Below are 16,514 nucleotides of genomic sequence, written 5' to 3'. Positions count from 1 at the left end.
GAACAGTCGGACGCCGCGCTACCAGTTAGTTGTGGAGATAAACCGTGGAAAATTTTTTAAGAATTTTCCCACGCGTTTTTCTCGTTTCCGTTTAAGAAAAAAAAATTTTAAACAGTTACGTCTTGTAAAGAAAAAATCGTTCTTTATTGTCACATAATTTTTTTATATATGAATTTTTTTCGCGGTATTTTTTTGCTAAAATTTTTTTTTCAAATTTATATTAAATTCTTTTTTGATTTTCCATCCGTTACGATTTTTTCAAAAGTTTTGAATCTATTTTCAATTTTATATAATTTTTTAAAGTTTTAGGCATTTAAGTCATGACGATTTTTTCAACCTGCGAATCAAATTCAAGAAAATGTAACTGACAGTTAACGAATTTCATCCACAACAATAGAAGACAATAAAGGTTGTTATAACTACAACTACCTCGCCTGGCGGCCTTTCCCCCCAGACTGAAATGTGGGTGAAGGTCGTCTCGTGTTCTACTTTCTGTAGAAGTGACGTAATCATTGTAAATAAAAGAAAATTTCAGTATATCTTTTATTTAAAATTTTAAAATTTGTTGTTCAAATTTACAGCGAAATATTAAAGCGGATTAAAATATTAGCATTTTGTAAATAAACTTACTTGACATATAATAAATTTAAATAAATTAATCTATAAGAAACAACAAAACAATAAAGAAATGTAAAAATATTTTTATATTCATCTTCACATTTATAACATATGTTTTCGTCATTGACCGATATTTAATTTTAAAAACAATTTTCATCATTGGCATGCATCAGAAATGAAGACATAACTTCCCTAAAACACTTCACTGAGAAGGTCCGCTTCACTCTGAAAAAGCTGACAGTTTTATGTCAGAAATCCAATGTGTGATCTACTTTCTCTAACATAGTAAAACAAACTAAGTTACAGTACAACAATACACATACACAGAAATAAATTAGTAGCCCAATAATACATACCTTCATTTATATCCATATGTTATATACAAAGGTCAGTTATCCCTAATTGTCGAAAAATAAATTATTTTCAACTTTTCTTTCTGAATTTAGAACTAATTCACAGTAAACTTTTCGCCTTAAAATATCCATTGCAATCAACGTAAAATCTATCAATCCACGTAATAAAAAATTATCGCAGTGAACTTAGAAAAAACGAGAGACACAGAAACATTAAACCGCCCTGTACGAAATCTGGCGCGAACTGATCATATACAATAGACAAAACGAAAATGCTTTTGTCCAATGTCATCAGGTGACAAAGAGTTTCTAAATAAACGCTAAAAGTTTTAAAGAATTCTTCCACAAAAACCGATGAATTTAATTAATACACAATAACTAAATTTGTTTAATAAAGATTAATAATTTTCCATTATAATTATGCAAATTAGATATAAAAAAGTTCATTGCGCAAATTCTCCCGCGAACCATGGATGACTCTTACGTCATCTGGGTTGAAGTTTCCTGCAAAATACTGAAAATTTTTATATAATTATTTTACTAATCCAGTCAAATTTAAATAATATATAATGTCTAGATCTGTTTAATAAAGATCAGTAATGTACTATCACTAATATGCAAATCAGATATGACAACGATCAATGTGGAAAAATTTCCGCCAAGATAAAAATAGCTTTCGGTCACGTGATCACCAAGAAATACGAAGAAATATGCCTTAAATTTAATGTTTGTGTACAAATTAATGCATTTTAACTAATGTCATCGTTTAAAATTTAATGTTTCTATAAAAATTAGTAAATTGTAACAAATTTCATCAAAGACAACAGAATAATTTTCAGCTTATAAAAACTCTACAATAAATGATTATTTCTTCGAAAGACGTCGATATGCACGAATAAATAATAAATATACAATAATGCTTTTATCCATTTTAAGTGGATATTGTAAAAATTAAGCTATTTAATTTGTTTGGCTTTTATAATTCGTTTTTTCTGTATTTACACTCAATTTATGTAAAAATTATTCTATTGTCCTGTTTATAATTAATAGCTTGTCTTTGTTTCTAAATGGAATTTCACAGTAAAATATTCGGAAACTAAAATATAAAAGCCAAACAAATTCAAAAGCTTAATTTTTACAATATCCACTTAAAATGGATAAAAGCATTATTACATATTTATTATTTATTCGTGCAAATCGACTTCTTTCGAAGAAATAATCATTTATTGTAGAGTTTTTATAAGCTGAAAATTATTCTGTTGTCTTTGATGAAATTTGTTACAATTTACTAATTTTTATAGAAACATTAAATTTTAAACGATGACATTAGTTAAAATTTATTAATATGTACAAAAATATTAAACTGTAGACATATTTCTTCATATTTCTTGGTGATCACGTGACCGAAAGCTATTTTTATCTTGGCGGAAATTTTTCCACATTGATCGTTGTCATATCTGATTTGCATATTAGTGATAGTACATTACTGATCTTTATTAAACAGATCTAGACATTATATATTATTTAAATTTGACTGGATTAGTAAAATAATTATATAAAAATTTTCAGTATTTTGCAGGAAACTTCAACCCAGATGACGTAAGAGTCATCCATGGTTCGCGGGAGAATTTGCGCAATGAACTTTTTTATATCTAATTTGCATAATTATAATGGAAAATTATTAATCTTTATTAAACAAATTTAGTTATTGTGTATTAATTAAATTCATCGGTTTTTGTGGAAGAATTCTTTAAAACTTTTAGCGTTTATTTAGAAACTTTTTGTCACCTGATGACATTGGACAAGAGCATTTTCGTTTTGTCTATTGTATATGATCAGTTCGCGCCAGATTTCGTACAGGGCGGTTTAATGTTTCTGTGTTTCTCGTTTTTTCGAAGTTCACTGCGATAATTTTTTATTACGTGGATTCGTACATTTTGAGTTGTTTTTAACAGATAAAAGGTGGAAATTTTACGCTGAATATAGAACTTGTTTTTTCAGAATATGCTACTTTACAAAAAGAAAAGTTGAAAATAATTTATTTTTCGACAATTTGGGATAACTGACTTTTGGATATAACATATGGATATAAATGAAAGTATGTATTATTGGGCTACTAATTTATTTGTGTTTATGTGTATTGTTGTACTGCAACTTACTTTGTTTTACTACGTTAGAGAAAGTAGGTCACACATTGGATCTCTGACATTTATACAGAAAAATTTATACTTAAAGAATTTTGTTTTGATAATTATTGCCTAGGGTTTATGTCGAAAATATTTTTCAGTTATATTTGTAATTACAGTTAATTCGAATAGTAATGGTGCTTAAATATTTATAGGATTAATTGAAGTTTTCGAATTTTGTTTCAGGAAACTGAGGAAGGCAAGAGTATCGACAGTTGTATAATGAACTGAATTTAAGTAAATTAGGTGACTTTGTATGTTTTCGATGTAGTTTTTTATAATATTACGATATACGAACTTTCGATTTTGTAAATTGTATTATACTAAAAAATAAAGTTTTTTTGTTATTCTCCGACTTAATGATGTATTTATAATGTTTCTGAACTAAATAATACTTATTAAATTAAAATCCAAGCTTTACAAAGTACTATGAATATTAGAGAAGACCGTTTTACTATAAACTACTACGTTTTACTACAGCTTACTCTAATGTTGATTCTACGAAAAGTAGGTCAGACAAGGACCGTTAGACTAATGACGTAGGCTGTTTACTTTTTCCGGTTGCATCGGTGCTCTCCCGATAGCATCATTTACAGAAGTCACACCTACTTTTTTCTGACGCGAGCCAATTAGGTATATTAATTTTTTTAACCAATCAGATGACGGCGGGAAATTTAAATTCGATTTATGTCGATGGATGGCCGTCTAAAATTTCATATTTATTTTAATTTTCACTCTTTTATTGTAATTTCTCGAGAACTAAAGGATATTCCAAAACAAAGTTGGAGAACCCAACTACTCGTGAAAATTCTACGACTTCACGAAATGGTCCAGGTATTTTATAAGAATTTTTTAACGACTATAGTCGTCCCTCACCACTGCCACTCGATCGCCTTGGACGACTATTCTCGTTTTTCACTGTAAAGAGGTTAACTGTGTTATTTGTATATATCTTTTCTCTGTTGTCACCCATTGGTTTACTTACTTATTGGCTAGCACATGGAAGAATAACTCTGGACCAATTCGCGGAAATAATTGTTTAGTTATCTGGTTACGGTGGTTAATTTTGTTTGCACAAGCGTATATCATTTGTGCATTGTACTAATTCGTTACAATATTTACAAATTTAGATGTAAAGTATTAATGCTTGGTTTACAATTGATGTAAACTGAAGATCTGTTTTGTATTGTATTGTATATAGCTAGGGTACTTTACTTTTAGGTTAACTTAATACGCAGAAATTACTTAACTGTATCAAACCTTTGTCAACCATTTTCTGCGATCATAAATAGTAATCTATGTGTTAACTGCTCCTTTATAATATAATATTGTCGGTACCCTTAGTGGTTGTTATTGTTGTATATTGTATACCCTCATGTACTGTTATATGTTATGCAACTTGGACCAATCACTGTAACGGTCAATATGTAAATATCTACTGATTGTTCTATGTAAATGTATTGTAATAAATTGGCTCTAATAGTGCCGATAAGGCGCCTCGAAGTCCTCATTACTCTTCATCTTTCCAATTTCCCTACTTCCCAAACCCTTCAACTCTAGACTACTTTTCTTCTCCTCATTTTCTAACGTGGACAAAGTCGGCACTGGCCGTTACCTCCTCTACCTTTATGTCTATGTCCCAGTGGCGTGCCGTGACATTTGATGATAGGGAAGCTGTGTCTCTGTAAGAAGCCGACTTACAGGGGCAATCAATTAATTGTGCGTCAGGACCCGTTCGTATTCGTTTGTTCGATAAACCAGTAAAAACCGTATACTTCTTTAAATGTATTTTAAATAGATTATCTGACGTACTTAATAAATAAGAAAGTTCAATATAATTACCTCTGTTATTAGATTCAATAAATTCCCTACGCCCTCTAAATACCAATTCTCGCTTTCAGAAAAAAACATATAACATCTATTAATTTAGATATATCTATTAATCGTAATTATCTCGTTATAATTTTCAATATTTATTTTATATTGTCTACCAATGTTAAACTCTATTCCGCTTTGATTTCGAAATTGCTTCAATTTTACGAAAGAATCGTCATTCGTCATAAATTTTATCGTCAAAATGTCGAAATTTTTTATTGACGTATTTATATTTAATTTAGGCATTGGTCTTTCTCTTTTAATAATGTTTTCTTTTTCATTATATGGTCTTCAGCCAAAACTTTTTTAAAATAAATTTTTGAATCACTAGCCACGATATAAGGGCTAAAATTAAAATGATAAAAAAAACTTACTTAGTAAAACAAAATGTGTGATGAATATTCATGCTTAGTAAAAAAAATTCTTCAATTGTATGAATATACTTTTAAAGAAACTTATAATTAAATGTAACTTTGTGAAGAAACGTACATAAAAATAACAAAATATTCTTTACTTTTTAAATCTTAAAACAATCCACTTACAAGTTAGTGAAATAGCTCCCTACGAGTTAGCCGGCTAATGAATGGAATCAGAGACGGTCCATTCACCCTCGGGTTTGGCACGCCCACACCAGGTAGGTGTGTGCGTGCCAAACCCGAGGGTGCCGATACCGGTCAATGTCAAATGCCTCTTTTGTCGCATCACTAGTATATATCAAAGGACGCGACAGGGTTGTTGTAGATTTTAAACGTTTCTCACCATAGCTGTAGAAATCTAAGTATGTTAAACTTAACAGATTGTCTGTCATTCGTTTTCTAACTAATTCGTTTTAGGACCAAGTGTTCACGGAAATTTCCAAAATTTACAACTTTTCGGTCGCTCTCGTCGAACTGGAAAAATTTCTGTCTTTACTACATCTAATATTACGAAGAGAACAGACCCCACTGTACTCGGCAAGAGATTGGTGCAGTTAAGCTTCTGTTTAAGTAAAATTTTGGCTCTTTCGTCGGGGTTTTATTTATGTTTCTAATTCCCTAATCGCTTAATTATTTAATTACTACTTAAGTAGAAATAAATCGAAACCGGTTACTTTGTACTCGAATATATGTAGTCTGGGGAAAGAAGTGGAAAGAAATTTTTATAACAAGCAATACATAAATCGTAAATTTAAAGAAAATAAATTTTAGAGCTTTTTTTGTACCATTGTACGTCTCGTTCATTAAATTTGGTTGTAAATGATGCTGCCAATGTAACAGTTAATTTTTTAACTCTGTACTAGAACTGTACACGTTTTTTTCTGCATCCCCTTACAGCTGGGACGTACTAAATCGTAATATCACCGGTTTAACATTGAAATCCGTAAGTAATATAAGATGGGAGAGCGGAATAAACGCGGAATAAATATAATAAAAATTTTAATGGATTTTTTTTAAAACTCTTGTCAACTATACAGAACTATCATAAAAACGTACCAGTAAACTCCTATTGGTTGGGTTAAGTTATAAATCTAGTCTAGGGTGGGCAATCTTTTTTATAACATGGGCCAGAATAAATTTTACGTTATTTTCGCGGGCCGTAGTAGTTAATTGACGCCTTCTTGTGACTAGTAATTTTTTTAGTCTGCAAATATGAAATAAATAAATAAAAAGTTAATTACTACATTTATTTCACTTATCGTTTTCGAAAATTACAAAGAATTGAAAAAATAACTATTAATTAGTTATTTTTCCAATTTAATAATCTATTAAAGATCTCGCGCGCCGGATATAAACTTTTCGCGAGCCGTAGCTGGCCCGCGGGCCGGGGGTTGCCCGCCGTTGATCTAGTCTACTCATGATTCGCATAATCGGGCGAGGGCGGTCGAATATCTAGCAGGCGGGCGGCTAACAGTCCACAACCGGTCCGGGAGATAAAATTAGAAGCTTTATGTGTGAAGCATCCACCAGCTAAACCGGGTGACGTTGGTGCTCTGTAAAGCGCATGCGCCAATGCCTATAATCTGGCTGCTTGGAAGTTGACGGGCAGGCGGCTAACAGCTCAGAACCGGTCCGGGATATAAAATTAGATGCTTTACGCGTGTGTTGCTTCTACCAGCTAAACTGGGTGAGGTTGGTGCTCTGTAATCCGCATGTGCCAATGCCTATGTAATCTGGCTGATTGGAAACTGTCCCGGTTTCGACATTCTTTCCGCCACCGAATTATTCGAATATACAGGGTGACAATAATTAAACCGTACAAAGCTTGTAGCAATGCTGCACCTGAACTTTTTTACTGTCACCAATTTACATACTATTGTTTAATTCTCCATGATTCCCTGCCCGTGTAGATGTACTTTCGATGTAATAAGGGTTAGTTCTTTATCTTTTTAATGGTGTCGAACAAATGTTGTGCAATTTTGGAGCTATTCCGGCAAGGAAAGCATCAATGTGAAATTGTTCGTCTGCTCAGTGTTCCAAAAATGACAGTCTCAGATGCAGTTCGGCGATTCAAGGAGCTTGGCCACAATGGTGACCGTCCCGGACATGGAAGAAAGCGTACTGTCAACACGTCTAGGAACCGCAAGATCATCACAAAGTGAGTTGACTGACATGCGAAGGTCTCCATGAAAAAAATTGCTCGTGAGATCAGAATCAATCGCGAATCGGTGCGGTTAATGGCGAAAAAGGAACTCGTACTCAAGCCCTACAAGTTCCAAAAGGTTCAGCTCCTCACCGATGAAAACAAGTGCGTGAGACTCCAAAGATCCCGTTAACTCAAGCGTTGGGCCGCAGGTCGACAATGGGAGTGCATTCTCTTCACAGACGAGAAGCTTTTCTCCGTACAACCATCAAAACGACAGGAACTGGTCCGCGGGGGCTCCTGGAAGCTCAGCCGTCATCGAACATCACAAAATTTAATGTCAGTCATGGTTTGGGGCGGAATTTGTGCGAGCGGCAAGACACCCCTTGTTTTCGTCGATGAAGGGGCCAAAATCAATCAAGATGTGTACCACCATGACATTCTCGAGGCTGTGGTACTTCTGTGGGCTCAGCAGCATTTTGTCAGTGCGAAATGGACGTTTCAGCAGGACTCGGCGCCGACACACAGGGCGAAGAAGACTCAGAAGTGTGCAAGGCTCATTTTCCCGATTTCATCTCGTCTGCGGAATGGCCACCGTACTCGCCGAATCTGAACCCAATGGACTACAGTGTGTGATCCATTTTGGAGGCCAGGGCCTGTTCTAAGCGCCATGAAAGTTTGGAGTCGCTGAAGCAATCCTTGCGCTGGGAGTGAGACAAACTGTCTCCAGAAGAGTGCGGCCCATCGTTGAGAATTTCAAAACGCGTTTGGGGCTCTGCATCAAAGCAAAAGGAGTCCACTTTGAAACTGGCTGAATATCTGATTAATACGTAAAGTATTGTCACTGTTATATGCTGTTGTTTTGCTAATTTTCATTTCTTTAATAAATTTACGATACAAAAAACTTGTACGGGTTAATTATTGTCACCCTGTATAATAGCAATCTTATCGTTTTTTTCACACGTAGTATAGAAATTTGCAAAAGATACATAATGCAGTTATAATAAAATATTAATTTTAATTAATGCAAAGTACGCTAAAATATGAAAATTTATATTTTATAAAATACAAGGGAAGGTTATTGGAAGGTGGAATCGGCGCTTCCATCGCTTCCAATGACGGCACGCCACTGCTATGTTCTCTCCCTTCTTCTTCCTCTCCCCTTACCCTCCTTTCCCTTACCCTCCTTTCTGCCGCCTAAACACTTCGTGTACAGCCGATGTCTTTCTTGTATGCATGTATGTCATTTTCTGTTACTTATAAATTAAAATTATTAACACAGAAAAACATTATGCACACCTTATTTATTTTTAGTTTATTTAAACCTTTAAAACTACCATTATTTTAAATATATATAATAATAAGACAGAAAAAATGATCCTCAATTCCACCCATCACTAACACGATTTAAGAAAAAAGGAGGGCCATATTCAAAATAACAACAAGATAATGACTCAGTCATTGTGTGGGGTGGTTTATTCGGCAAGGAAAGAATTAACTTGCTTTTTCAGAAAATATAGAAAGCAAGTAATTATCAAGACATGCTGACATACAATCTCTTGCTTCTTGCTGGAAATCGATGGTACTGTCAACAGGATAATGCTTCCATTCACTTACCAAACTCTACGTATGAATAGTTTTTAGCTAATGAGATACTTATTATTAATCAGCCAGCTCTCTCTCTTGATCTTAGTCCGATGAGAAGAATCTTAGTGGAATTCTGGCTAGAGCTGTAAACTCAAATCGGCAACAATATAAAATGAAAATATGCCAAAATTCGACACTGGAAGAAAATAAACTTAAGCGCATCTACCATGCAAAATGTCATACATTGCCAGATTGCATGTAACTCATTGAAATTCTTGTTCATTTTTTTCTATCTCAATAAATGGTTATTAAATTTTTAGTTTCTCGGAAGTTATATATCACATATGTAAAGTATGGCGATCAGAAGGATGACCCCGGAGATTTTTATATTTTTGGTTCGGAATTTCGAATTTTTGATAAATACAAATAAATTTAAAAGTTTTTCTACGTAGAACGGACTTCGCGACGATTTTACTCGTTAATAAAATTTAAATTTTTTTTTACAAAACTCATCCTTTAAAATTAATGTTTTTGCCATTCTATAACAATCAATAATAGTAACCTTTTTAAAATAAAATCCCCCAAGAGATAACGCGACAGAAAATTTTAACTCTTGCTAGGAAAGTTACGTAACTAGTTAATAGAATTAGTTTACATGCACATATGTGAAAGTTAGTAATCCAGAATTATATTATTATATTATTTGAAAGTTAGTAATCCAGAATTATATTATAAACTGTGAATGACTTGATACGAAAATTAATCACTCCCTTTACATTTACAGAATAGGGCTAAATTTTTGTGCAATAATTGTACTGTAACAAAATAAATTATTGAATCATTGATTAGAATCGATTAATTAATGTCCAAAACACTTTACTTGCTTTTTATGTGGAAATTTCTGACAAATGAAAACCAACATTTGTCTTCCCGTCAACTCTGTGGTCGAGGTTTTTGCTTCTTTTCTTTCTTTCGCACATTTTCGATTTCACGTAATTCAGTGTCGATAAAATTACCGGCAAAATTACCAAAGCAGTAATAAAAGAAAACACAATAACCAAGAAGATTATTTTAAAAATCGTCACAAATATATACGCCAACGGAATGGCTAAAGGTAACACGGCAATTATTGTAGTTGCACTACCTTGAAATATTGCGAATCCTACACAATCGATGCTATGACGAAGACGTTCATTGCAATCTTCAATGTCGCAATGTCGATAAGCATAAGACAGATGAGTAGAGTAATCGACCGAAAAACCGGCGCACATGACTAAGACTATTATAGACACTGGTGCTAATTCGACATCCCACAGAGCCATATATCCTAAAGTAGATATTTCTATAGTAACAATGGAAAAAGCGACCGAAAAAGTGACGACAACGTCTGGCATAAAAACGAAACATACAAAAATTACAATTATCACAATGCTACTCAACAATTGTACAGTAAATTTTACATGCAAGTCAATGCTGTCGACGACATAATACAAAAAGTGATACGGAAACACTCTGAAAGGCGTTTTATCAGTGATTTTTCTTAGTCTCTGTAAAGTCACGTAGAATGATTTTTCGTCGACAGTGAAGTTAGTCTGACAAAAGAATCTGCTTCCCACGATAGCTGTATAGTCAGAGTTGAATGCAATATCATTACGAAATCGTTGGGCATAGGGATGACGTAGAAACATTCGGCGCAAAACGACAATAAAATCGTTTGTGTCGCTCACGTTGTACGATTTTACGATCGAAGACATTGAATCGTCCTTGACGAATTTCAAGAAACTTCGGAGCCAAGACTCGGTAAGAAAATCTGCAATTAATCCTTCTCTCTCCATTTCGGAGAAAAGATTGTCTATTTGGGTCTGAATTTCCACATCTGCATAATTTATTTCTTGATCGACAACGATTTGGATTCTGTATTCGTAACGATTGAAATATTTATAAAGATTTTTATGGTACTGCAAGTAGTATGAATCGTACGCAGAAGAATGGGAAAATGATCCTACAGTATCTGTTTTTGTAACTCCCCAAATTCCAACAGCCACGTAACCTGCCATGATAAAGAGAATAATTATCATCACATACCATAAGAATAAAATATTACCGAGCTGCGACCAAATTGATGACGTTTCAGTGGTGGTGTCTTTAGTAGATTTCCAAGATTCGGCAGTGAAGAGCATTTTTCGAATCCATGAATGGTTTTCTAGAGACAAAAAAATTATTGTTATTAAATTTTAAAGTTTTTCCAAATGATTCGTTCTATTTTTTACCTGTTTGTGTACTTATTTTCGTGAAGAATAAAGAATGTCTTTCTTGTTTTTCCGCGTATCCAAAGAGTGCCATGCATGCACCAACGAACGTTATCTGATAAACGTAACAGAAAAGAACCGCAATCGATGCGTATAAGCAAAAATAATATACGGATCTGAAAGGGGTGAATAATCCCGAAACGAAAGCTATGAAATTCGTTACTGACGTTACGGTAACAGAAATGGCGGATTCCGAATAAACTTCTGAGAGTCTGTCTGGTACGGTCTTCTGAGAATCGGTTCTTTTCCACGCAGCGAGAAAGACAAAAGCATCGTCCATTGCTACTCCTGAAACGAAAATTGCATTCAATAGTTATGATGAAAATGTTATAAAATTAAGAGTTATTGAATAAACACTATACTAAACTAACTAAAATAATTTTCAAGTAAATTATAATAACTAGCGTTATCTCCTACATTTGCAAAACGGTTCGTATCGACAATTTCTATAACGAATAAGATTTAAAGAAAAAAGTACAATGAAGTGAAAACTTTTAATGGATAAATTATTTGAAACTATACTTTTACAACTTAATGAAAATAGTTAAATATTTTCTGATACAGTTGATTGTTACTGAATTAGATTTAACACAAATGTGTTATGTGAAATATTACAACTATATCATTATTTACTGTAAATTCCAGCGCAAGCGATAGGGAAATCACAACAAACGAAATCCTTGAAGATCGTGTTTATTCGATCACCCACGCTGCGGTCATTGCTTTAACGACACACCAGAAACTCTTCGACAAAAAGTACGTAAACCGTTTAAAGACTCTCATATCCAGCATGCTGGTAGCCGCTAAAGAAGCAGGTGAGAGAAGAATCGATTTTTTCTCCTCATGCAAGTTATCCTTGAACCCTCCTTCAATCGGTCAGTTCTAAGAACCAATCAATTCAACACCAATTGTGACGTCGAATCCAGACACCCAGCGAGACTGAAGTTATTCTAATGCAAGAATTAGTCTTCTACTTCCATAGTTACAATCTTTCAGCAAAAGACTTGCTCGGTTTTAAAAGAAGAAATTAAACTGTCGGTGTTGGCACGCAAACGAGGTAAAAATATAAAGAAACTTTACTTGGCGCCCAAAACCATCGAATCGATATCAATCGATAGTAAAACACTTTTTTCGATTTGTGTTAACATTTTAACAAAAGTAAAGAATCGATTGTCTCGTCGTCCTTTTAACGTTTTGTAGGCTTAACTTTTGATTTCAGAGAATATTCCAAATGTATTTTATAATAAATAGATTTGCGTAATATTCGAGGATCCCTATTAGGATCTAAAAATCTCAATATGTCACAATGCAAAGCATTAGAGAGAAATAGAAATCCCACGTTAATGAAGCAGTAAGAGCACAATGCCATCTTGTAATATTGTAGCATGGAAGTTACCACTATAGATTTAAAATTCTTACTACTAAATTTCTTTGTATTTTCTCAAAACAAAAATAATTAATATTTTTAAGTTTGATAGCAGCCTGTAAATTTCTTCTAAATTAAAAAAATATATTACTTTTTTCAATATCGAAACAAGTTAGGTTTCTGTAGGCAAATTTGCAACTTTTATTTTAAAGTATAATGATATCAAGAAATAACATGAATTACTTTATCAAAGTACAGTAAATATCCGAAGACATTATTTTTATAAAAAGAAAACAATAGAAAAATACATAACAAATACAATAAGAAATAAATATAATACTTAAGTAAATGAAACATAAGAAAACAATACAAACAATAGAAACATGAAAACAATACAAAAATATAGGCCCTAAATTAGGAACTGGTGAAACATCCTGTAAAATTATTTATAATTTTATGCAAACTTTTTATTACATTTTTTAAATCTTAACAAGTAGATGATTATTACTTATGTGATTAAAGTAAAAGGTAAAGTTTATACCTATGATTAAAAAGGGTATAGATCCTGCAGGAGCCACAAACGGTGTATTAAAATACATGATCAATCCAAATGATGAAGCCAAACACATTCCTCCCGATGTCAACGCAATTATTCCTGTCCAAGGTTTGCTTTCGATCCAACTGTTATACAGACAAGTCAGCATTGAAAAGATTGCAATTGCTAACATTGCAATCGTTAGTCGAGGAAACATTCTACTGAGGAGTGCAGATAACTCTTGCTCAATTGTAATCGCCGTGTATCGATCGACTGTTATGTACTCAAAATTACTCGATGCAATAAGATCCAAAAACAGATTTTGCCATTCTTCCACTTTGCTTCTTTGAAGTTTCGAATAGTCGTTAAAGTAATAAACGAGCCGCAATACTTTAGCACTTTTAACATAATCTTCTGCATTTTTTTCGACTCCTCCTAAAAATAGACTCGTTAATTGGAAGTCGTATTTATTTTTCTGGCTTAAAGGATATTTGATGGAATAATTGTTGTTTTCCATCATTTCGACTTCGTCTTGCATTAATAAAATAGAATTCACGAAGCATCTCTTGTTATTTCTTGCGCATAAATCCCTATATGTGAAATTCTCTGAAGTTTTTATATTTTGAACAGCATTATCTAGTTGAATAATTTCTTGAAATACGTCTGATCGAAGCACGGATCCTTCGTCTCTTGCCATAACTAGCACAACTGCTATGTTTGGTACTTCGTTTCTCCTTCCCATGTGGGAATTGGAAGATAGATTCATTGAAAATAATCTTTCTATGGAGGCTTCTTCAGTAACGTGTCTGGTATTTTTGGGCGCGACTAAATGTTTTACATTCGTTTCTTCGTGCCACTTGTGTAGACCCGTAGCTAATACCACGGATACAAACACCGGAATGACGACAAAGTAAGAAGGATTTTTAGCAATACGTAATCCTAATTGTCTAAACTTCTTCGATAAGAAAATATTAAGATATTTCAATTTCATAACGGATCTGGAAAACATTTAATATTTAATCAATTGGTATTATTTTCCATATATTAATTAATAACTAAATTGTAATGTAAAACTGTAAAATTAGTTTAATAAGTCAAAACTTCTGGTGAATGCCAATAATAATTTAAAGTAAAAACTGTTAATAATACGTTAATATCTAGAAGATGGTAATAATATTAAATAATTTTACTTAATTACTAATTTGTATTAATTATCATTATATAATATAGGTCATCTTTAAAACTCGATGTAAGTTAAATAATAAAAATTTGTACCAATAGGCAACGAAGTTCATTTATAACGAATTTAGTTGAACATGATGAATTATTGTTTATTGTGTACAGTAAAACACCAAAATCGGAGGGCAATTCAAATAATTAGCATCTATCCAGATGCAAATTATTTGGATTGCCGTCCGACTTTGTGAAAATATAAACAGGTATGTATATATAGGTATATACTATGTATACTTGAAAGATACGTTTTCGAAATGTAAATAATAAAATATAAGCCTATATATTTACAGGTACTGTACATTTCCACATTTAATATTTTATTTGCATGTAATTACGTACACTCGTACATTACGGGATGTGTGGATAGAAAAAGGACCTGTTTTTTGCAAATTTCCATTTCCAATAACTGTAATTTTAAGTGGAATTATGTAAAAAATACTGCATGATCGTAATTACTCTACCCAAATTCAATGCTGTCTAGATAGATATGTGAACCGCCGGGGAGGTAAGAGGTAGTCGTATCTCCCTATCCGGCAACAGGTCGTTGACCAACTCACTTCTCAAGGATGGTGGTTACGTTTGTTACGCGTTACGCGAGTGGAAGAGGTCAGTGGAGCCGACGATAAGATGTGGCCGACGGTCGAGTAAAGACACCATTTAACAAAACAAAGGTTTATTAAAGTCAAAAATTATTACTACAATCCTAACTCTCAATTTCGCGTAGGGGGAGCTTGAGAGAGAGAGTTTACAATACTGATTGCATACCTCTTTGCAAGTTTCGTAGAAGACGGAATATCCAATAAAATTAGGTCAAATGCATCCAATAGAATCTGGCACTCGGAAAACTTCGGGGCATGGAAGGTCGGCGCCGTACACACTGTTGGACAGAAGACCAGAGATTCCCCGAGAGGAGAGAAAAAAGCGGGTTTTATAGCTTCGCGATGGGACGAGACCGAATGTTTAGAGGCTAAGGTTATGGTCAGAATTAAAACAATTGACAGAATTGGACGGTAAGTGAAAACTTTACGTCTTTACCGCGTGAGAATGTTTTCTTTTAATAGGAAGGGTTATAATATTCCCACGAACTCCGAGATTTGTTTTATGAGTCATGAGGGTAAAGAATTTAGAAAAAATCCGATAAATTCCGAATTTCACAGATATTTAACACTCCAAATGCAACCAAATTTTACATGGTGGCATTATTAGTTAGGCAGAAGACATTTTCTAAAAAAATATTTATTATTAGTAATAAAAGTTACTACTATAACACTTTTGCAGCTACTAGCAATAAGAATTGTGTTTATACAAGAAAATCACGCTCTATAGAAATATTAGACAACGCAGGGTAAATGCTCGAAATATTACCCGTTTAGAATATGTAATCACGTAATGTCGAATATGTTGAAATAGTATTCAACAGCTAATCTTAACTTATTCTGTGATATTCTCTCGTTCGATGCCAAACTGTCTTTGAAATTTGGCAAATTTTCAACATATTCTTGACAAACCCCTTTCTTAACTGTGTAACAAAACAGACTGCTTTTTTGTTGCTAGCGATCACGATTCGTCTTGATTCGAAATTATTTAAATAGGATTTAAATGTATTTGTAAGTAACAAATATAAAAGAAAATACAAAACGTTTTCGTACAACTTAATAAAAATTTATAAAAAGGTGACATTAAATATCACATTACCGTAATTAAAAACATATATTTTTACAAGAGTAGTTCAAAAAGTAGTGCTGTATAATTCAAATCTGAGAAACAAAGCCTGTGAATTGGATCCACTTTTCAGGAGTTGTACCCTAAAGCTTTTGATAACGTTGTGTAAAATTTAAAGACCCCAGCCAGGAGGAACCACAACATTTTCGTTAAAACATGGCGAATGTC

The 16,514-nt window shown here is 33.1% G+C and overlaps 1 protein-coding gene across 1 annotated transcript in view; it reads right to left on the bottom strand.

The window, feature by feature from the left end:
• Window positions 1-10,037: 10,037 nt before the first annotated feature.
• The window catches only part of LOC136980946 (patched domain-containing protein 3-like), a 151,557-nt gene continuing 145,080 nt past the window's right edge, over window positions 10,038-16,514 (bottom strand). Inside the window, exons 5-7 of the mRNA XM_067277145.1 lie at window positions 13,395-14,386; window positions 11,449-11,775; window positions 10,038-11,381 (exon numbers count right to left, since the gene is read on the bottom strand). Of these exons, the coding sequence (XP_067133246.1) occupies window positions 10,066-11,381; window positions 11,449-11,775; window positions 13,395-14,386 (2,635 nt within the window). The 3' untranslated portion in view covers window positions 10,038-10,065. The remainder of the gene's footprint in view (window positions 11,382-11,448; window positions 11,776-13,394; window positions 14,387-16,514) is intronic.

This window comes from Centruroides vittatus, unplaced genomic scaffold (assembly GCF_030686945.1).
Source record: "Centruroides vittatus isolate TY-2023 unplaced genomic scaffold, ASM3068694v2 contig_738, whole genome shotgun sequence".
In the NCBI taxonomy this organism is placed as follows: Eukaryota; Metazoa; Arthropoda; class Arachnida; order Scorpiones; family Buthidae; genus Centruroides; species Centruroides vittatus.
Note: the sequence above shows the minus strand (reverse complement) of the source record. Positions and strands in the feature narration are given on the sequence as shown.